Consider the following 23,497-nt stretch of genomic DNA (forward strand, 5'->3'; position numbering starts at 1 on the left):
TTGTCCACAGCCACACCCTCATCACGACAAAGATCCAACAAAACACCATCAAATGGATTCAGAAAGTGCTTACGTTTGCAAAATGAGAGTGAGAGAGAAAAGGGGGCAGCAAGGCAGATCAAGAGACTAAAAGGGAAATAATAAGAAAAGGGGAAGGAGAGATAGTGAGGTAGTTTATTCATGAAGGGACATTTGATCGGATCACCATGCTGAGATTAAGGTGCGTTTCGATTTTTACATTTTAGCGCAATAAAACAGATAATCACTACACCATAGTAATTTGCAATAGGCAGTTACAGAGCAAACAAAATGCAAAGAGGTTACTGGCTTTGATTGACGCGCTGTGATTTACATTTATTAATCGTGATGCGATTTATGCGTCACTGTCCATGGTCGACGCCGTCTTTCTTCTCTAATCCATCTTTTTCCCTGTCTCCGTCACCAAATAATATATATTTTCTTTATTCTATATGTTTCTTTATTTCATTCTTTCTGCACTCCTCATTTTCTCCACTTCCTCTTCCTTCCTTCATATCGCATTACTCCTTCCCTTGTATTTCTCCGCTATCTCTCATACTCTTCCTCAGTCTCTGCCTTCTCCTGCTGTCCCACTCTGCCTCCTCCACGCTGTTAGGATGGGTCGAGTCTCCAGGATATCCCAGCGGTTACTTGCCCGATGCCAGTCTTAACTGGAGCAGGTGCGCCCATGAAGGCCACGCCCTCTCCCTCACGCTCACTCACCTGGACCTGGAGGACAGCCAAGACTGTGAAAACGATGGTCTGAAGGTTAGTTTGGCCCAAAGGTGAAAGGTCAGGGGTCAAGATCAATTTCAAATATCTGCACTTTCAAGGGAAGTTGTGGTATACTCTAATTCTACTTCATTGATTTCATAACTGTTGCTGTGTAAGCTACAAGATCATAAGTTCCTCCTATTCCTTTTCTAGATCTTTTCAAATGGAAACCTAATTTCCATTCTATGCGGCCAAAGGACTTTTGAGGAACTTCAATCCGCTGTCAATCCCTCGCTCGTCTCCCCCCCTGGTGGCTGCCTCTCTCTTTCATTCCACTCTGACTACTCAAACATCAAGAAGCACACTGGCTTCAGAGGCTTTTATACTGTGCAAGGTGAGAAGGAGAGGAGAAAAGCAAGTGGAATATCAAGATTTATGTTTTTTGTGTTATGTCATCTGAAAGCCCTCTATAGATTAAAAACGTATTGGCAGTAGAGGTGTAGAGTCATTGCAAGATGTATGAAGTACGTATGAAGATGTCATTCATTGCTGGCCACAGGACAGCGGTAAAAATACTTATCAATGCTGGTTTGACGCTTTAAACATGGTGAACTATCGTGTCTTCACCTGATCTTTGAAACATTTTCTCCCTCAGACTTTGATGAATGCGAGGCCGACCCAGACAACAAATGCACCCAATTCTGTCACAACTTCATTGGAGGTTACCACTGCTCCTGTCGCCATGGCTACCATCTGGACACAGACAAACATACTTGCACTGGTACTCTTTGCATTAGCAACAGGCAACAGTAAAGAGTAAACAGAAGTAGTCAAGAGAGTTAGGTGGATAGACGAGGGAAGACGAAAGAAAGAGAGACACAAGAAAGAGAATTGAAAGAAGAAGTGAGAACAAGAAAATAGAGGAAGCAGAAGCAGGCAAGAGGAAAAAAGAGGAGGAATTCATTCTGTAAGATGATGTTGATGCTGATGATGACAATGAAGAAAAGAATGACAATTATATATGCATGATCATAATGAAACAGACAAATATCTCATCCACAGTGAGTTGTACTGAGGACCTGTCAGGGTCGCAGAAGGGTGTGATATCCACTCCCTCCTGGCCCGGTGCTTATGCAGAGAATGCCAATTGCTCCTACACCCTGTCTGTGGAGGAGCACTTACAGCTGGAGCTGCACTTCTCTAAAGACTTCGATGTGGAGCAAAGCACCGATGGACAGTGCATAGACTCAGTGAGGGTAGGTATGAAAAATAATATGAAAAATATGAAAAATACCACATGGAGGTTTTTCCTTTCTAAAATTCCTAGCTTTACAGAGCAACAAACAAAGAGAAAGATCAGACAAAAGTGTTGGAATCATTGATTTGACAATTAGTGCATTCTTTACCCATCCTTTCTTGGCATTAAAAAAAAATATATATATACTAATAAAAATAATACTAAAAAATAATACTTTTATTTGTGTAGCACTTTTCAAAACAGAATTTACAAAGCTGCTTTACAGATAAAAGAGCAGTGGAAATAAATCAGTGGAAATAAAATGACAAAGCAATTAGAGGACTAAAAGAATAAAATAAAAGGGAAATAAACACAACCAGGAGAGGATAAAACAAAATGGAACATAAAAAAATGAATAAATATAATAGAATATAAAAATAAAAGACAATTACTAAACGCTAGTTTAGAAAAATGAGTTTTAAGAAGTAAAAGTAAGACTACTTCAGTCACTATATTGCAAATTGTGCAGGGATTTGTTCCTTCGCTAGGCCTACCCCTCACACATACATCTACATATTTGACCAGAGGGGTCAGAGCAGAGAGGCAGTCAGCAGAAGTGCCTTCATCGTCTTGCTCAAGGACTTTGACAGGAACATACATACTGACAGCTGCGGGGTGGTTGGATCTCTCCAAGGCCTCTACCATGTGCTCTCTTGTTCTTGTTCTTGCAGGTTGAGACTGGCTCTGGGACTCTCGGGCCGTTCTGCGGCTACGCGCCTCCCTCCTCTCCCTTACTCACTCACTCAAACCATGTCCAAATCCGCTTCACCTCTGATGGCTTTGGCTCCAACAACGGCTTCAGTGTCCAGTACAGGACCAGAGGTACAGCAGCATTCTCACCTGTGCCACTGAGACATAATGGGGGAAGAATATGAGTTTGGGTCTATAGGCAGTTTTCTCTGGCTACTGTACATTTCAAATGAATAAAGGAAATGGACTTTAAGGAAATGGTTTGTTGAAAACGTATCCTCATATATGTGCTTTAAAATGTTATTTGCAGCCAAGGTCTGTCCAGGAGTGGTAACCTTAAAGTCCTCTGTGGCTCCCCAGCATCCAGAATATAAGCAAGGTGAAACAGTGACAGTGACTTGTGAGCTCGGTCACCATGTGGATACGGTGAGTGTACAGACAGTACTTCAGAACCACGGATAGGTTTATATTTGAAGGAAAGGTTTTAACCATTATCAGGCAGTGAGTCGTACCTAATTAGGCTCTCCTTTTATAAAGTTTGAAAAGATCCTGAGCACGTCAGAGTACGTGACAACATGCCAGACATCAGGCGTATGGAGTCCCAAATACAACTGTGAACGTGAGTTTGACAGTCACCACTTTCAATCTTTTCAGAGAATTTATTATATGAGTGAGTTCCCATTAATTTCTTTCTGTTTATCACTCTCCTTAGCTGTGGATTGTGGAACGCCAGACATTCCAGATGACAGCATCCTTCAACTGACGGACGCAGACAACCCGAGCACTCAGTTTGAAGATGAGATTCAGTTTAAGTGTAGTTCAAAGTACTACACACTGGAAGGAGATGGTGATTAGAATAAACTTTTACTTTTACTTTTCCTATGATCATATAAGGAAGACAGCCTGATGTCCTGAGCTTCCAGCTCCGTTTGATTTGCCACTGTGTGTCACCAATATGCTTGGTCTTCTCTTCCAGATACATACATTTGTAATGGCAGTGGTCATTGGGTATCAGTTGGCAGCAAGGAAAAGTTGCCAAAATGCACTGAAGGTAGGAATTTCAATATCATTTTTATGTTTTCTAATATTAGTCATCAGTTACTTGGAGATGGTTTCTATCTCATATGAATCTATTGATGATTCTCTGTGTGTTTCAGTGTGTGGGAAGACTGAAACAGATATCTCAAGTACAGGCAGGATTTTGGGAGGTCGGATTGCAGATTTGGGGGAATTACCTTGGCAGCTTTTAATTAAAGAACCCAGAAGAGGAGGAGCATCACTGATCAATGACCGATGGGCCGTGACAGCAGCTCATGTTGTGGATGGGTATGAGCAAAGACCTATTCAGCTCTATGGTGGACTGGTAGATGCAAAAAAAGTGATAAATGTCATGGACAGTGAGAAGATCATTATTCATCCTAACTATGTGAAGGGGACACTTAATACTGAACGCACTAATTATGACAATGATATTGCTCTTATCAGATTGGCTTCCAGGGTGGAGCTAGGCCCCAACCTCCTTCCCATTTGTCTGCCAGTGGCAGATGGAGGCTTGAGGGAAAATGAACAAGGCACAGTTTCAGGTTGGGGGAGGACAGAAACTAGTTTTAAAAGTCAGATGTTACAATATGCTCATATCGCAGGCATCTCCCTCAGTGAGTGTAGGAACACACCTAACTTGAAGAACACCCCCTTGGTTTTCACTGAAAACATGTTCTGTGCTGGAGCAATGGGGACTGACAGCTGCAGGGGAGACAGTGGCGGTCCATTTATTTTACCAATGTTGGGGAAGGGAAACAAGAATAACAGAGGGCCTTATCGTCTGAAGGGCATTGTGTCCTGGGGATCCTCGTGTGACCAGAAGGACTACAAGGGTTATTATACCAAAGTGGATAATTATGTCGACTGGATCAAAGAGACAATAGACAGAGTAGAGGCAGAGAAAAGATGAATGAATAAATAATTCACTTGTAACACCTGGTCACCTGGTAACCACAATAATCAACTTCAGTACTGCATGGTGTTCTTATTAAAATGTTTATGAAATCAAATAATTTGCTTCTTTTATAATCAAATGTACCAGCAATAGCACAAGTTCTGATCACAGTATGAATTCATAATTTACATATTACAATACTCCATTAAAGGAAATAATTTGCAAATGAACTACAGAGAATGTGTCTTTTTTTTTACATTTATTTATTTTGTATTTTAACTAATTATTATTTAACTATTAACGTAATTACTAGATATAATACACTATATTCATACAATATATTCATAGTTGGTGGAGGCAAAGTAACAGTAGACTCTTGCTATTGGAAACCATTCTGTTTTTATTTCCTGGTTTTTATTTCTTTTTTTCTGTTTAGGTTGATATTTTTGTTGAATGGTCAATTAAATGACAACAAAAAACAAAACAGTTATCAAATATAACAAAGTAGATATTTTGTAGCCCCTTATTTAATGAGACAAGGGGACTAAAACACTTTCTTTAATATTTGCAGGGACAAGAGAATTACAAACAGTCATACACAAACAAATGGAGCATTGCATTAGTTCAGGCAGAACACAAGTCCCATGCCATCAGCTGATCGGCTATCAGCTGTCCCATCCATGCGGCACATCAGCTGATCAAAATCAGCTGACTCTTACAATCACCAATCAGATTCAAACAAGTCAATGAGACGCTCTTTATGATCTGACAGCTCACACTCTCCTATTATCTGTACACAGGACTATGGTTTTCATTTTATTGGATGATGTATGTCTACTATGCCGTGGGGTTTACAACTGCAACCATTTGTTATGGCAGCTTCTGTGGCGCAGGGGGTTCAGTGCCTTGCTCAAGGGAAATCCAGTGGTAGTTGGTGAGGGAGGGTAGAGCATTACTTACTCACTTCCTCTACCAAGATCTTCCCAGCCAATTCTGGGTTTCTCAGAGGTTTTCAGACTGCAATCCTTTGAGCTGTTTGCCACGCTCACTTTAAAAAAATAATTTGTTTCATAACTCCTAACAATCAGATGATGAAAAAGAGAGGAAGTTTGCCCAAAGAGTACAAAAAAGTCTTAGGATAGTTGTTCCCCATCTATACTATGACCCCTGGATGCTCTCATTTAAAATAAAACATTCAACCCATGGCTCTGCTGCTGCTTCCTCATTTGAGGTTTTGACGGCATTTGCAGAACAAGAGTCGAAGCTCTACTACCACTTAGTGGTGTCAGCGATGGATTGAAAAATAACACTCAGTTGAAGTAAGTAAGTAAGAAACACTTTATTTGTATAGCACTTTTCAAAACAAGAGTTACAAAGTGCTTTATAACAGGAAATAAAACAAGAGGCAGGTTAAAAAACAAACAAATAAATAAAATGAGGCAAAAAGACAACCAAAAAACAGATAAATGAAAAAAGGGCAAAAAAAACGCACAGGACATAAAGTGCAGACGAGTAGTGCGACAGTCCATAGGAACATGAAAGTAAAATAATAAAACCCAGTAAAATGAACATTAATAAACTGCCTGTTTAATTAAATGGGTTTTAAGAAGTGATTTAAAAAGGGAAACTGAATCTGCCAGTCTAACACATAGAGGGAGGCGATTCCATAGGGTTGGAGTTAAAACTGAAAAGGCACGGTCACCTCTTGTTTTAAGTTTGGATCGTGGGACAAGTTAGTGCCCTTGGTCTGAGGACCTGAGTGGCCTTGCTGTAGTGCTGTCGCACTGGCAGCCAGTGTAAGAAGGCCAGTAGGGGGGTGATATGAGACCTGCAGCTGGTCCTGGTCAGGAGCCTTGTGGCTGCATTTTGAACGAGCTGCAGCCTGGACACAGCAGAGTCACTGAGGCACGTAAAGAGGGAGTTGCAGTAATCCAAACGTAAGGAAATAAGAGCATGCATAAGTGTTTCCATATTCTTAGCTGAGAGGACTGATTTAATTTAGGCTCTGTTACGGAGTTGGAGAAAGCAGGATTGAACCTGTTTTTTTTACATGTAAGTTAAAATTCAGGTATGGCTCAAAAATAACACCTAGATTTCTAGATGAGGGTTTTATGTTATTCACAAGAGAACCAATACACTGATTAATATCTGTAGCAAAGTGATCGGGAGCAATAACCAGAATCTTTGTTTTCTCTGAGTTTAGTTGGAGGAAATTGAGAGACATTCAATCCTTGATGGCAGCCAAACAATCATGCAGAATGGTCAAATTGCTAAAATCATTTGGCTTAACTGACAAGTATAACTGCGTATCATCCGCATAGCAATGGTAGGGACATGGACATGTTACTGAAGTTATTTATTATATGTCCAAGGAGAAGCATGTAAAATGAAAATAAAATGAGACCAAGAATCGATTCCTGAGGAACCCCGCAAGACAGAGGAGCAGATGATGAGACACAGTCATCAATGGACACAGAGAAAAACCTATTTGAGAGGTAGGAGGAGAACCATTGCAGAGCAGTTCCAGAGATACCAACCAATTGTTTTAGCCTCTCCAACAAGATAGAATGATCAATGGTATCGAACACTGCACTCAAATCAAGCAGCACTAAAATAGTATGTTCTCCAGCGTCAGCGTAACCCTAACCCTAACCCTAGTGTTAGAAGGCCGAAACATCCTATGATCCTGGGGTACACTACAAATGATGTGTTCTGAAATTTAGCTCCAAATTTGAAAAAACTAACCTAAAAATCTCTAAATGCAACTCAGCCTTAAAATCGATTCTCAGATTTATATGCTCACCCTAACCATTTCTTGTTCTAAAAAACTAAACACAAACCTTAAAATCAATTCTTAGATTTACAAATGTACTTAAAACACTTCTCAAACCAACCACTTTCCTTTTATCTCAAAGTCAGAAGGATCAGAAATGCAGTTGACGGCGGATGGCCAGTGCCTAACCTAGATAGCCCTGGAAAAAAAGCCCCTCTGTGAAACAGTTGTGGTCAGGGCTCTGGGTAACACATCCAGAAACAACCAACCTAACCCTAAACCCTAACCCTAACCCTCTAACATGCCCATCAGCCAATCATAACTAAGGATTTTGGGGTGGCACCTGGGGTGGCCAGTCAGATATCACGGGTGGCCCTTGCCACCCCAGTCCACCTCCTAGACACGCCCCTGCTTGCCTAAGCATGCTGAGAAAGATCAGTTGATAACATGTTGACTGAAATTGCATGATTTGATGGGATGTACATGCATACTGCACAGTAATAATAACTCCTATCATTTCTCTTTCACTAATCAGCAGTGCTGTGTTTTCTTAGCACAGGCTCATTTTTAGTTTGATCAGAATAGGCCGTCAGATAAAAATGAGAAAGGAGAAATGCCCACAGATGTTTTTGTGAACCCATAACTTGCTTGGTTCGGTAAGCTCTGCCAACAAGTACTGCCAAGAACACCAGCACTATTGTTGAGTTTCCCCAGCAGCCCCTTGATGGACAGTTGGAGAGAAAGAACGAAAGAAAGAAACAAAGGAAGACAAAAACCAACCACCTTTGCTCTCCAGTTGGTTGTGACAGATTGTTCTGAAAGGCCACAGATAGGAAGTTTCTTCTTTAGTTTGACTTTGCTCTACTTCCCCTGTCACCAAAACTTTCTTAAAGACACTGTTTTCCCAATCAACTGCCTGTCTAGTGTCTCATTTTATTGTGAATTTTGCCTCTCAATATCCCTTGCATGGCCATAATATGGACTGAATTGGCATGGAACTAGTAGTGATGCAGGTTATCAGCAGGCTGCCTTATACCATACTGTTCTATCTCTTGACTTAATTATTCATTTTAACTGAGAATAGCTAAAGTGATCAATTTTGATTTTTGTGTTATCTCGTGCTTTATAAATATTGCACTTATAAAAGATAAAGGTTAAAATAACATCTTGCATCATCAAAAATACATGTGATGCTCAGAAGAAATATTTGTCCACTGGAATTTGTTCCTTTTGTAAATAAAAACTCAAGCAGAGTTTACAGGATCTATCACAAAGAGCATTCAATTTACCCCTATCTGTTTGAAAATTTAAGGAAGTTCAAGACTCAAGTGTGGGAAGTCCAGTAGAGAGCAACTTGTAATTAGTTCTTGCCCAAGAAAATGTAATTAGCAAATTAAGTTAATCACAGTGATAATAAATTGTGTATATGTGATATATGGAGAGTGAGATTTTGACAAATTGATCAAACTCTTTCCCCCAGTCCCTTCTATACATTCCCCTCACATTCACATAAATAATAATAATAAATAATGCATTTTATTTGTACTGCACTTTTCATTCATAGTGAATCTCAAAGTGCTAACTTATTGAATTTGACGATTAAATACATAGTAGGCTAATTGGTTTAAAACAGTATTTCTATTTTCAAATCTCACGCTTTTATTTTGAAGGCTAAATGGTCAAACCGGAAGTCTTGTTTCTGCTAATTCGAGCTAGTCTTACCTATCCAGGCCGGTGTGTCAAATGTGACGTATTTTGAAATAACACCTAGAGTGGCGATTTCAGCTAAATAATGGTGTAAATGTTGGTCTTTTCAAGTCACTTTGGGTTTTCTACTGGCATGGGGGTGAGTAGATAATGACTGAATTTTCATTTTTGGGTGAACTATTCTTTTAAGAACCTTCTCCTTCCTGCTGATAAAGGTTGCTGTTCTATCTTGATTTTCCTAGATCTCAGCACAGCTGTTGACACGGTTAATCACAAGCTTATCCTCTGTATAGAATTTTCTTTGTTGTGTTAGGTAACTCCTCTCCTTCTACAGCTCATCTCAAATATGGTGTTCCACAAGGGTCTATCCTAGGCCCTCTATTATTCTCCATTCATGTTTCCACATATGAATGGTGACATGGCCCATAATATTTGTTTTCAATGTTAAGCAGATGACACACAGATATACAGTATGTACCCATAAAACCAGGAGATTCCAGCACCCTCAATAGCTTCAAGGACTGCCTTTCAAGGATTGCTGGGTGTCCCAACATTTCCTCGAATGTAACAAAAATAAATCTGAGATTGTTCTATTTGGCCCCAAAAAATCCATCAACCAGATTTAAGACAATATTGGAGACCCAACAATGTATAGCATATAGCCAAGAATTTGGGTGTGGTATTTGATTCAGATTTTTGTTTTATGATCAGAGGGTTGTTCAGTCTTGCTTCCTCCAGTTGAAACATATTTACAAGATAAGGCCCTTTTCCATGCTTTTATCTCATGTTTAGACTACTATAATTCCCTCTATTCCTGATTGAGTCAGAGTTCCCTCTCATAGTTGCAGCTGGCACAAAATGCAGTGGCAAGACTTTTAACCAAATTGAGAAGAGAGGACCATATCATCCCTATGCTAGCAGCTCTACACAGGATGCCTGTTTTAGATTTGATTTTAATATTTTACTGATAACATTTAAGGCACAGCGGGGTCTGGCCCCCAGCTACATATGGAACCTTTTAACCCCTTATGAGTTGGGGCACAGCCTGAGGTCCTCTGGTAGAGCCCAACTGGTTCTTCCATGGACTATGTTTGTAACGGTGACCGAGCCTTTGCTGTCAGAGCTTCCAGGCTTTGTAATGCACTGCCGGAGGAGCTCAGACTAGCCAGATCAGCGTCACCTTTTAAATCACTTGTCTTATTTTCACATCATTTGTCCTTTTGTTATTTTTATTGTATTTATTCATTTATCCTATTTGTTTTGTAGAGCCAATTGTAACAGTTGTTTGGAAAAGCTCTAAATATATAAAACATTTTTATTATTATTATAAATACATGGGGAACTGCATTAATATGCCAGACTATAAATAAATTGTATATTATTCCCCTTCTTCATCCAGGTGACCATCCCAGAGAGAAAGCCCATGAAGCTGTGTGGGGGAAAGAGTCCAGGCCTGATCGCCACTAACTCCAACACTGTCAGGCTGGACTACCACACTGACTACCACAAGACAAAAAACATTTTTTTATCACGTTATTGCATTCTATCAATTCCTCCCACTCTCTGTCAGGATGGTAGAGAGATCACCAGTTACTCCGCCATGTGTCAAAGCAACGGACAGTGGCACCTCTCTCTCCCAGAATGCAAGAGTAAGTCAGATTGAAGCACAGACATCAAATAATTCTGTGCAAAATTATTGAAAGACTTCTTTTTTTCATCGAAGAATAAACTGCTGCTAGTGTTTGCTGCTAGCAATATTTCCTCTGTCTCCAAGCTCAACAAGCTCTAGTTAAGCAAACGTTGTCGGCACCAGCAGTAACAGTCGATGATGGTGAGGCTGTTTTTGAGAAGCACTGGTAATTGCTGTAGAAACATATACATTATGCTTTAATTAGTTATTGCACTGTTGTCTGTAAATGGTGTAGCTACTCATGCTTGCTAGTGTCAACACAGGCTAAATGCTTGCTCATGAATTGCATGTTCATGTCTGCCCTGACTATAACATTAAGTCTAACGTTCATTCTGTTCATAAATGTTACATTTCTATAACCCCTTGGAACATTAAGTTAAGTGTTGGGGAAAAAAACTCTGAGGCTTTAAGTTCCTTTGAATTTAATAAGGATTGTATCAGTTCAAAATCATGCACATTGAAGGGTGTCACTTTTAAATCACTTTAAATTTATTGTGAAAAGTTCTTTTAGTGAGCTGGTTGCAACCACTGCTATAATAGAATGACTAGTTATCTGCCGTCACAACCCAATAATTATGTATTATAGAATAAACTAAATACTAGGATCTACAAAGACCTAATTTTATTTAATGAATTATGCAAAATAGCCAGAAGGTGACGGTGTTCTAGTGGGAATTGTGTGCCCGATGCAGAAGAGATGGGAAGATTGATGAGTGTTTCTTTTCCAGCAGAGGGGAACGCCCACCTCGCTCATTGGTTACTGGCAGCAGATTAACGCCCTGCCGCGGCTGCAGCCAGACCCTTTTGCCAGATGGGCAAGAAAAAAACTTGAATAAATATTGTATCACTCTTACAGCCATCTCTAAAACTTGTTGCTGTTTTGTAAATTTCATCTTGACAGGTTAGTCTTTTTCATTATGCAGCATACTTTTGCATATTTGATAATCAAAGTAGAGGATAATATCATTTTTTGTTATAATAACCACCATTTGTCTATGTTGTCACACTTTTTTTTAGATTGATCTGTGGATTTGGTGTGGAGGAGGACTTTGATATTGCAAAAACACTCAAATACAAACAACTCCCTATGGTGGATCAGGGAAAATGGAATTTACTTTGAACATTTGTTTGTCGATGGTGTTTTCAAGGGTGAAGTGTCCATTTCCCAGTGGTGTGGCTAACGGCAGGGTCACTCCTGTCTTGACTGAATATTTCTACAGAGACTACATTAATGTGCACTGTGACCCAGGATACAAGCTGATGATGGTTAGATGGCACTGTTTATTTCTTCTTCTGTCTAATTATTAACACCTTGTTTATTTTTTCCTATTTTTCATAGTTTGAATTAGAAAAACATTACTCAGATATATAACGCTCTGTCAATTCCTCACACTCTCTGTCAGGATGGTAGAGAGATCACCAGTTACTCCGCCATGTGTCAAAGCAACGGACAGTGGCACCTCTCCCTCCCAGAATGCAAGAGTAAGTCAGATTGAAGCACAGACATCAAATAATTCTGTGCAAAATTATTAAAAGACTTCTTGTGATTCAACAACATGAATTAGGATTCCCAGATTTTACAACAAGCGAATACATTTCCTGTGTCTCAGTGGCAAAATATTGGTATGTCCTTGTCTTATTCTTCTACAGTAATTGATTGCGGAGAGCCTGAACCACTGCTGAATGGAGGCGTAACCTTCATATCTGGCTCTGAGAATCAGTACCGTTCTGTTATTCAGTACCACTGCAATGAACCATTTTACTCTCTCCCTGGGGGAGTAAATGGTGAGACATTTATATTGTTCAAAAAATAGTACTGTCAACTATAATAAATAATATAAAAATAAATTCAACTAAAAATCAATGTCAAACTATATTTATCTTTTCTCTCTCTTCCCCTCTGGTCTTCAGTCAGCTACACCTGTGCAGCAGACAGAAAGTGGAGAGACAACCATGATGTTCCTGTCACTCCAACATGTATACCAGGTATCGTTCTTCATGACCAGAATAAACCCATGCAATACCTAATTTAGTCTAGAATTATTGTTTTATTTAAACGTGAAGCCTGTTTTTGCTTTGGCTATAAAATAGTAGGCTTTGTGTGCAACTCTACTCTACCCACATATTCTCACACCTGTAATTTATCTCTGCTCCATCCAGTTTGTGGAAAGCCCACAAAACTTATCTCTGGCTTTCAGAGGATCATTGGGGGCAGTACAGCTCCAGAAAATACAATCCCCTGGCAAGTATTGTTGAGTGTAGCTGGTGATAGAGGAGGCGGCATGGTGATTGGAGACCGCTGGGTTATGACTGCAGCTCACAATCTGGTACATAGTGGCATAACCATGAAAAAGGAGGTCTTACGGGTAAGTGGGCTATTTATTTACATGCACAGTGCTTCCAAGTTTTTTGAATGGACAAGTAATTTCCTCTTATCTTGTTGGTTTACAGGTTTACATGGGAAGTAACAACGCCCATACATTAACAAAGACCTCACCTGCAGATGTTGCTTCAGTCCATGTTCACCCCGAATATAACAATCCCGATCACGTAGACTACAACAATAACATTGCCTTGATCAAACTGCAACATCCAATCACATTCCACGCCTCCATCATGCCAATATGTTTGCCAGCAGAGGGCGTCACATACAGCACTGGTGTGATGGGGTAAAGAGAATCAGACCTTTTGGTGGACTCACTCTTAACTTTACACAAGTCTTCTGTTTCTTGTGTTGTGCTGACTTGTTAGCCTTGTAGAACTTCTACATTGAAAGGAGGCATGGATTTTTTCTTTTTTTTCTGTTCACCATTACTTCTCTAATACATCTCTCATTCAATTTCTCCTTTCCAGACTGGTGTCAGGCTTTGGCATTACAAGGGAGAACAACACAGAGATAATTTCAAATATGCTGAAGCACATACGCCTCCCTGTGGTGGACCAGGGGATGTGCAATAATTCTATCAACGAGGTGAAGAAGACAGAGAACTATGTACCAAGTCTGTCAGACAACATGTTCTGTGCTGGAGTCCCTGAAGCTGGGAAGGACTCCTGCCAAGGAGACAGTGGAAGTGCCTTCGCCATGAGGGACGATGGGCGATTCTGGGCTGCAGGGATCGTCAGCTGGGGGGTCGACTGCGGAGTGCCGGGCAGATATGGAGTCTATACCAGAGTGGCCAACTACCTGGACTGGATCAACAAGACCATGCAAGAGAACTGAACTATATTGAGTTAAGGCTTGACATTTGTCCGCCATCTGTCCTTGGAGTACCATTACTGAATTAAAAAATTATGCAGTGTTTCATTTATTTACTGATCTGTTTGCTTGTTCATTTGTTTATATGTACTTTACTTACAAAAACGCAATCGTAGGCCAAGATAAGATGAAACATTATTGATTCCCATGAGGAAATTAGGTCATTGCAGCTGCAAAAATAACACAGGATAAAGCATGGAAAAAGAAAAATAGAATTTATCCTAGAATATAAAATAAGCAATAACAGTAAAAATACTAAAAACAATAAAGCAATAAACAATAATCAGTAAAACAGAATATAAACAATTGCAGGGGGGCAATTATAGCACATAAATGGGGAAATATGGGGAAAGTATGGGTTACTTGCATATATGGATTAACTTAGGTGTACACACATTATATATAAATATCAAATCAAATTTTATTGGCCACATACATAATCATACACAGTACAACGCGTAATGAAATGCTTAGGTGTCTTGTCTCCGGTATCCTGCAATAGTACTGGTATAAAGAACGATATATTAAACAATATTAAAAGGTAAAAAGGTATAGTGCAATAATACAAGGTACAACAATATATTAAACCAATATTAAAAGGTAAAAACACGTATAAAATGTAGGCAAGAACTAGGATAAGTGGCAACTTGAATTGCGTTCTAGAGGTAGTTGTGACAGCAATGATAATGATAATTACTGTTGAGTGTAAAAATAGGATTTAAGTAAGATTAATGACATTGTAACAGTTGAGTATTGAAGATGTAATGTGGACAAGAGGCAAATGTCCACGAAATGTGAATAAATAACACAATAAATAAATAATGATGTTGCTATAAATAAGGCTTCAGATAAAAAGTGATATGTATAATAAACAATGTTATAGTAATATATAAATATCAAATGTTTGAAATAGTGCAATGTTATCAAAATAACATTAACCTATGTTAATAACCCTATATAACAATGGCAGGGACATGCAAAAACTGAAGAAGCATGCACGTAAATTTACAGCAATATACATGATGTGCAAAACTCACATTCACATTAACAGGTCTAAAGATGATCATACGTACAGAAAGTGTAGTGGCATGTACTAGTGTTGTAAAAGACTGTATACTTTAGCAAATATATTCACTTTACAGCAGGGGCGGTCTTATGTTCAGCCAAAGGTAGGTGACTGTCTTATAGGCCCCACTAAAGGCAAAAAAAGAACTACTAGAAAATAGCATGTTATTCATTAATTTAAAAGAAAAGTACTTAATTTCCCTTAAATTCCCTCTTTTTGTTACAATAAATTGTTTCTAATGCTCAATCATGGCCATCCCCCTACTCAGTCAGAGCTATATAACACTTAGCTATATTGCCACTTAATGCTTAAGGCTATATTTGCCTTGCCACTGCACCTGCAGTTGCTATGAGAGAATTTAAAAAATGAAGGATAGCTGCCCAAGTGATGCAGAACAACAAAAAAGAGAATAAAATGGAAGTTTTGTTGGCAACTTTTTTTCATCAAAGAATCAACTGCTGCTATTTGCTACTAACAATATTCATTCTGCCTCCAAGCTCAACATGCTCTAGTTAAGCACCAGCAGTAACAATGATGGTGAATGTGTTGCCATGCCAACTGATGCTCAGAGGCAAGTAAATGGTGATAATGATGAAAATGAGGACGAGGATGACCAACATCAAAACAGGATGAGTGACTTCATGTATATCATTATTTTTTTCAGTCAGAGATCAGCTCCAGCGTTGTCAGTGAAAAACTCTTGCCATGGAACACTTACAATGCATACTTTGCTCAGCTCTAACTCGAAGGTAATGTATAGAAAGGATGGATTGAAAAGGGTGAAGGTTGGGATTCAGGGGGCCTAACTCTTACCTCTTACCTTTGCCTTGGGCCCCCAAAATCACTTCCGCCCTGCATTAGAGATGCCGATACAGTCTGCCCATTTGAATATGTACATTAGCTGTCCCCATTACAAACTCTCCAGGACGGAGGATATAGAAAAATGCAAATGTATATGTATGTATAGGAAAATGGCAGCATGACAAAACTCATGCGCATTATTGTAACAAAAAACTCACTCGTTACAGTTAATGATTGGAGAACCTTCCGATCAAACTAACAATTTGACGCTCATAAATGAACATTTTGCACAAGTGAGTTTGCCTTTCTTTCTAAACCACAAACTAGATGGCACTCTGTAGAGCACATACCTCAGCCAATGCTATGCAATTGTCAAGATATGTCTGTTCCATGTCGGATTTTCACCAAAAGTTAATTTCTTCCATGCCCCATTACTAACTTCACATTAGTAGATGCACACATTTTCATGACTGTACCTGAAATGAGACATGAGATATTGTTGATATTGTAGACATGGCCAAGTGGCCACCCAAATGGCCAGACATGTATATGAAAAGCCTAGCATATACAAAAGACAGCCTCCGAGCATACAAATCTCTCGATGCTGTAAATTCACATTTCACACATGTAGGCATGTGCAACAAATTAGACATTAGATCTCTGGTGAGTTTTGTGTGTTAAGAGCCCAGCCAGCGTCAAAGTGTGAATACTGAAAAAGACGACATTCTGACAACAATGGCCGGGTAGTGTCAACCAGGGACTCTGAAGCTAGAGATCTGAGTTAGCTGGATTTCTACTCCAACAGCACCCAGCTGCAGACCCGGAGAAGCCCCTGGCTAGGCTGGGCGAAGTTAGGGATAGGGGTTATGGAAGCCTTTGCTAGTATGAACTAGCCTGCTAATGTTACTAGAGCTGTCAGATAGCTGCCGTTAACGTTAATGGGTAAAGGCTGTTGCGTCCGAGTTTTCCCGAGAAGACTCTGGAACGCATTTAGATCGGAGGTCGACCTCCGACTTCCAATGGAATGCACCACGGTCGGAAGTCGGTAGTTCCGAGTTGGACCTCCGATCTAAATGCGTTTCAGAGTCTTCTCGGGAAAACACAGACGCAACAGCCTTCACCCATTAACGTTATCGGTAGTCAGTCCGAGGCTGCAGCTGAACCCTACTGTAACTATTGATTTCGGGGGTTGTTTTTATTCTTTCTAATCTAGGGTGCAACTGCGACTAGCAACTAGCAACTGCGAGGCATGATGTTAAAATATATGGCAATGCACTTAGCCTACTAAACTAAAATGCTATCGCTTCTGGGAAATCAGATTAACTAACTAAGGTGAACGCACGCACGCATGCACCTCTTCATTATGAGTTCTCTCATTACCTTTTCCATTGATAACAGTAGATATGAGAAGTGTAGGTCTGATCATGAAGCCAGTTATTCAACATTTCAGTTATATAATGATATGAAAACATGCTCAAATCAGTTTAGCATTTTGTTCTTATTGTCTCATTCACAACTTATCCCCAATTCTCTACTTTTCTGCCTTATTCCCAATATCGACCCTGTTCTTCTGCAACTCAAACTCAAGCTTTCGTTTGTTTTTGCCAAGTCAAACAGAGCATATTCCTGGCTTTGACACTCTCCATTGCTAAATACTGGAAACCACAGACTGCATGACATTCATGTTCCACTGAATGTGAGACGTTTGCTCCGTCCACAGCACATCAGTTCACTCAAAGACAAACCTCTTCCAGACATGGGCTGGACCTATTTTGCCATCTGGTAAGTTTGTTCAAGATGCTCAGCCACTTTGTGTTGTACTGAACTCGTTTTTGTAATGAATTTCTATCTCAATTCCAAAATTGATGGTATATATGGTATATATAGAGTGGAGCTGCTTCCTATATGGCATCATTACTACGGGAGTGTGTAATGTACTGTCTACAGCCAATGTTTCAGATGAGTGGTTTTTAAGGCTGACTGAGTGATTCATGTCTCAATGCACCACATTGTAAGCCATGGCAATATTATGTGGTTGCAACAGTTATGTGATTGCATCACTGTGTTTGTTCCTTTTCTGTTTGAACACTGGACCAGCAGCTCAGTTGACTGCAAAATGATAAACAGATCGAACTCTCTCTGTCGATGCACGGTTTCAGGTTTCTGTTTGCGTCGGTGTGTGAGGGTTGGCGGCTGCCCCGCTCTGATCCTCTTATGTATGGGGAGGTCCGGTCCCCCCAGTTCCCCCAGCCTTACCCTCCCAACCTGCTGAAACGGTGGGACCTCAGTGTGCCTGAGGGCTACCAGATCAAGCTGACCTTCACACACCTGGACATCGAGGCTTCTACAGGATGCTATTACGATGCTCTTACGGTCAGAGCCATATGGATTGCAACGCAGAATTACATAATATCCCAAACAATAGATTCTACTTAATGTACACTTCATTTGTATTGCATCCTGTCCATATAATTCTGCTTAATTGATCTCAGACAGAATTCGGTTTGTTACGGCAAATTTGCCCATTATCTAGCTCCTATCCATATGCTATCTTTTTTGTGGATAATAACTATTGCAAACTTTCTGTTGCTCTGCAGTATAATAAGTCCTCTCTTCTTGCTTACATTTTTCAGGTTCTCTACGATAAAAAGGTCTTGTGGAAGTTTTGTGGCCAGGAGAATTCTGCTGATGGGAATCACCCAGGCAACCAGCCCATCTTCTCTCCAGGCAACAGACTCACCCTCATATTCCAAACAGATGACAACAACCCAGAAATTCACCAGAATGTTGGCTTCTCTGCTCACTACCAGGCAATAGGTATATATTCAAAGTTTATTTTGTTTCAATAGCAGGATACTAGCATTTAATAGCAGATAGCAGTTTTCCTCCTTCTGTCAGCTATTCTGTCACTCTCCTCTTCTCTTCATGGCATTATCTCTCCCCACCTTTATGTCTCTCTCATTATCAGACATGGATGAGTGTTCAGGGCCAGACCCTGAAGATGGCTCAGGCCCAATCTGCTCTCAGATCTGCCTCAACACTCTTGGCTCATACCTCTGCTCCTGTCACCATGGCTACGAGCTCCGCCCAGACCAGCGCACCTGCGTGTGTGAGTACTGTGTAGATGTGTGTTTCCTATGTATGTACTGTATGTGTGTAGTCCTGTGTAGCTTAGTGGTAGAGCATGGCATTAATACTGCAAGGGCTAGGGGCTCAACTTCCACTGGCACCATCCATGGCAAAAATGTCTGCACCCATGATAACATGAGAAACTTTCGATAAAGGTGACCACCAAATGGCAATGGTGTGTGTGTGAGAGAGAGAGAGATTCTCAGGGTAGGAGAGTGCTTACTTGGTTTAAAGGAGTAGTTCACCCCAAAATGAAAATTCAGTCATTATCCACTCACGCCCCATGTCAGTCGAAACTCGACTGAAGTTTGTAGGACCACCAAACACACAGCGAGTTAGCCCCAGTAGTTCCATCTCAGCCTTCTCCCAAACTATTTGAAGTTAACAGGTCCATTGTTTGACAGCTCCTAAAAAGCATACAATGTCCATCAAATTTCTCCAAAAAAGCTTGTGTAGCATATTCCAAGTGTTTTGTAGCTGTGGGTTCACAAGTCCAATATCTAGCTCATTATGTCCTACAATTTCCTCACTGATAATGCTCTGGTCGCATGTGCAGCCTACAGCAGCTGTGCTGTGGGGTTAACTCGCTGTGAGTTTGATGGTCCTACAAACTACAATAGAATTTCAACTGACATGGAGTGAACTATTCCTTTAATATCATCCATGAATATTTGCTATACTCTGACTTATTCCTCCTCTTGCCCCCCGCCCAGTATCCTGCGGTAGTGGTATATTTGACGAGCCTGAGGGACAGCTGTCCAGTCCAGGATACCCTGACCCTTCAGCTCACGGTCTGTCCTGCCAGTACATCATCTCTGTAGAACCCGGCTTCACTGTCACTCTCAACTTCACTGACAACTTCCAAATTGAGAGCATAGATACTCAGCAAGGCCACAGCTGTCTATATCACTGGTTACAGGTAATGCCTAGGGTTTCGTATGTAATATATTTATTCAAATAACAGGAAATAAATGGAGAAATAAATTGATATGCCACGCTAAAAATACTCCCCTTCCTCACAGGTGACCATCCCAGAGACAGACCCCGTGAAGCTGTGTGGGGGAAAGAGTCCAGGACTGATCGCCACTAACTCCAACACTGTCAGGCTGGACTACCACACTGACGGGACAGGCCTGAGTCACGGCTGGAGCCTGGGCTACAGCACACACAGTGAGGAGGGAGGGACAGAGAGGATGACACTAGAAATAAGACAAAGAGCAATGAAACTACAATTGAAGCAATGTGGTCTTGAGTGCCGTTCTCATTGGATTGCCTTTGGCCAACCGTATTGCTTGGTTTAAACTAACAGTTGTGTAACTGTAGATATGGAGTTGCTCTTTAACATTTGGTTGTCTGTGTTCTTTTCAGGGGTGAAGTGTCCATTTCCCAGTGGTGTGGCTAAAGGCAGGGTCACTCCTGTCTTTACTGAATATTTCTACAGAGATTACATCTACGTGCGCTGTGACCAAGGATACAAGCTGATGATGGTTAAATGAAACTTTTCTCTTCTACTGTCCAATTCCTAACACCTTGTTTATTTTTGTCTATTTTTTCATTGTTTGAATTAGAAAAACATTAGTCTGATATATCACGTTCTGTCAATTCCTCCCACTCTCTGTCAGGATGGTAGAGAGATCACCAGTTACTCCGCCATGTGTCAAAGCAACGGACAGTGGCACCTCTCCCTCCCAGAATGCAAGAGTAAGTCAGATTGAAGCACAGACATCAAATAATTCTGTGCAAAATTATTAAAAGACTTCTTGTGATTCAACAACATGAATTAGGATTCCCAGATTTTACAACAAGCGAATACATTTCCTGTGTCTCAGTGGCAAAATATTGGTATGTCCTTGTCTTATTCTTCTACAGTAATTGATTGCGGAGAGCCTGAACCACTGCTGAATGGAGGCGTAACCTTCATATCTGGCTCTGAGAATCAGTACCGTTCTGTTATTCAGTACCACTGCAATGAACCATTTTACTCTCTCCTTGGGGGAGTAAATGGTGAGACATTTATATTGTTCAAAAAATAGTACTGTCAAACTATAATAAATACTATAAAAATAAATTCAACTAAAAATCAATGTCAAACTATATTTATCTTTTCTCTCTCTTCCCCTCTGGTCTTCAGTCAGCTACACCTGTGCAGCAGACAGAAAGTGGAGAGACAACCATGATGTTCCTGTCACTCCAACATGTATACCAGGTATCGTTCTTCATGACCAGAATAAACCCTGCTATACATAATTTAGTCTAGAATTATTGTTTTATTTAAACATGAAGCCTGTTTTTGCTTTGGCTATAAAATAGTAGGCTTTGTGTGCAACTCTACTCTACCCACATATTCTCACACCTGTATGTGTCTCTGCTCCATCCAGTTTGCGGAAAGCCCACGAAACTTATCTCTGGCTTTCAGAGGATCATTGGGGGCAGTACAGCTCCAGAAAATACAATCCCCTGGCAAGTATTGTTGAGTGTAGCTGGTGATAGAGGAGGAGGCATGGTGATTGGAGACCGCTGGGTTATGACTGCAGCTCACAATCTGGTACAAAATGGCATAACCATGAAAAAGGAGGTCTTACGGGTAAGTGGGCTATTTATTTACATGCCCAGTGCTTCCAAGTTTTTTGAATGGACAAGTAATTTCCTCTTATCTTATCTTATCTTGGTTTACAGGTTTACATGGGAAGTAACAACGCCCATACATTAACAAAGGCCTCACCTGCAACTGTTTCCTCAGTCCATGTTCACCCCGAATATAACAATCCCAATCACGTAGACTACAACAATGACATTGCCTTGATCAAGCTGCAACATCCAATCACATTCCACGCCTCCGTCATGCCAATATGTTTGCCAGCAGGGGGCGTCACATACAGCACTGGCGTGATGGGGTAAAGAGAATCAAACCTTTTGTGGACTTAAGTATTTAAGTCTTCTGTTTCTTGTGTTGTGCTGATTTGTTAGTCTTGTAGAACTTCTACGTAGAAAGGAGACATGGATACATGGATTCTTTTTTTTCTTTTTCCGGTTCACCATTACTTCTCTAATACATCTCTCATTCAATTTCTCCTTTCCAGACTGGTGTCAGGCTTTGGCATTACAAGGGAGAACAACACAGAGATAATTTCAAATATGCTGAAGCACATACGCCTCCCTGTGGTGGACCAGGGGATGTGCAGTAATTCTATCAATGAGGTGAAGAAGACAGAGAACCATGTACCAAGTCTTTCAAACAACATGTTCTGTGCTGGAGTCCCTGAAGCTGGGAAGGACTCCTGCCAAGGAGACAGTGGAAGTGCCTTCGCCATGAGGGACGATGGGCGATTCTGGGCTGCAGGGATTGTCAGCTGGGGGGTCGACTGCGGAGTGCCGGGCAGATATGGAGTCTATACCAGAGTGGCCAACTACCTGGACTGGATCAACAAGACCATGCAGGAGAACTGAGTTTAGCCACTGTAGCTCAGCATTCGATGATAATGACCAGGTGTACTGAAATAAAAAGAAACAAATAAGACAAAATATGAATAAATAAGAATAAGAAATAATTTGGCTCTAAATCTTCTCTTGTCTCTGCAGTATTCATTAGCGTTTCATTCCTGCCTTAAAATTAATTCTTCCCACTGACAATAAAATGATCAAGGTGAAGTTTTAACCGTTATTAAGAGAATAATTAATAGGTTTAGAGATATAATAATTATGTTTTTAACCTTTTTTCATGAGCTGCACTGTGGGTTAGAAAATAAAAAAGGCTAAACTGTTCCAAAGTCCTGAGCAGAAACCTTAATTTTGAACAGTTAACTCACTGAACTGTCACCAGATTAGGATTTTCAAGGTTCCTTTTACAAAATGTGTGCTTCTTCTACAACTGATCACTAAATCATGAATAGTGAAAGATGGAGAAAGTGACTGGGACAGACTATGTGCTACTCTGATACTGATATTATGCTAGTGTGAACGAAGACGCGTTCTCTGATTTGTAAATTGACAAAACTATAATATGAAGTTCACTTTATTGTTTCCCTAACATATCACCTATAGTCCAAGTCAGTCTCCCATTCAGCGTCAATGTGTCTACAAGCTTTACATCGTTTGCCTATTCATTTGTTAATCTTTGTTATGTGAGCTTTTGTGCGATTTGTTCGGAAATATATATATAAAAAAGCTGGTCACTATTGGAAACATCAAAATAAAATATAAATCTTTAAACTGAATCCTATTGCCTCTTGGTAATTCCTAGTCTATTAAAGCATAGTTGGTCCAACAACGACCGACAGTGGGCAAAACAATAGTTATTTCAGAGGAAGACTATTAAAACTATAACCTACCATACAGTGTATTTCATAGTAACTCATGATCAGCTCCCTGCAGCGCTGTCATTGGACACTAACCTCTTTTTCTGCACACAGTTTCACTTTCA

At 40.3% G+C, this 23,497-nt stretch overlaps 2 protein-coding genes across 3 annotated transcripts; both read left to right on the forward strand.

The window, feature by feature from the left end:
• Nucleotides 1-83: 83 nt before the first annotated feature.
• On the forward strand, nucleotides 84-22,719 carry LOC139918903 (ovochymase). The gene is made up of 25 exons (XM_078287081.1): nucleotides 84-220; nucleotides 588-786; nucleotides 946-1,126; nucleotides 1,388-1,513; nucleotides 1,795-1,988; nucleotides 2,701-2,851; nucleotides 3,030-3,145; nucleotides 3,257-3,338; nucleotides 3,432-3,566; nucleotides 3,696-3,770; nucleotides 3,877-4,664; nucleotides 10,535-10,612; nucleotides 17,669-17,730; nucleotides 18,108-18,321; nucleotides 18,582-18,765; nucleotides 18,917-19,057; nucleotides 19,791-19,996; nucleotides 20,100-20,247; nucleotides 20,446-20,564; nucleotides 20,700-20,778; nucleotides 20,947-21,081; nucleotides 21,209-21,283; nucleotides 21,456-21,661; nucleotides 21,754-21,971; nucleotides 22,158-22,719. Exons 1-25 carry the CDS (start codon nucleotides 207-209, stop codon nucleotides 22,522-22,524), a joined length of 4,293 nt encoding a protein of 1,430 aa, XP_078143207.1. The 5' UTR covers nucleotides 84-206; the 3' UTR covers nucleotides 22,525-22,719.
• On the forward strand, nucleotides 10,711-14,045 carry c1s.2 (complement component 1, s subcomponent .2). Of its 2 annotated transcripts, XM_078287034.1 has the most exons (7): nucleotides 12,028-12,091; nucleotides 12,229-12,307; nucleotides 12,476-12,610; nucleotides 12,737-12,811; nucleotides 12,986-13,191; nucleotides 13,277-13,494; nucleotides 13,679-14,045. In XM_078287034.1, the coding sequence occupies exons 1-7, from the start codon at nucleotides 12,086-12,088 to the stop codon at nucleotides 14,043-14,045; spliced, it is 1,086 nt and encodes a 361-aa protein (XP_078143160.1). In that variant the 5' UTR covers nucleotides 12,028-12,085. The 2 variants fall into 2 exon arrangements, with proteins under 2 accessions (XP_078143161.1, XP_078143160.1); XM_078287035.1 differs by lacking the exons at nucleotides 12,028-12,091; nucleotides 12,229-12,307 and adding an exon at nucleotides 10,711-10,784.
• Nucleotides 22,720-23,497: the final 778 nt, after the last annotated feature.

Source organism: Centroberyx gerrardi, chromosome 12 (genome assembly GCF_048128805.1).
Source record: "Centroberyx gerrardi isolate f3 chromosome 12, fCenGer3.hap1.cur.20231027, whole genome shotgun sequence".
Lineage (NCBI taxonomy): Eukaryota > Metazoa > Chordata > Actinopteri > Beryciformes > Berycidae > Centroberyx > Centroberyx gerrardi.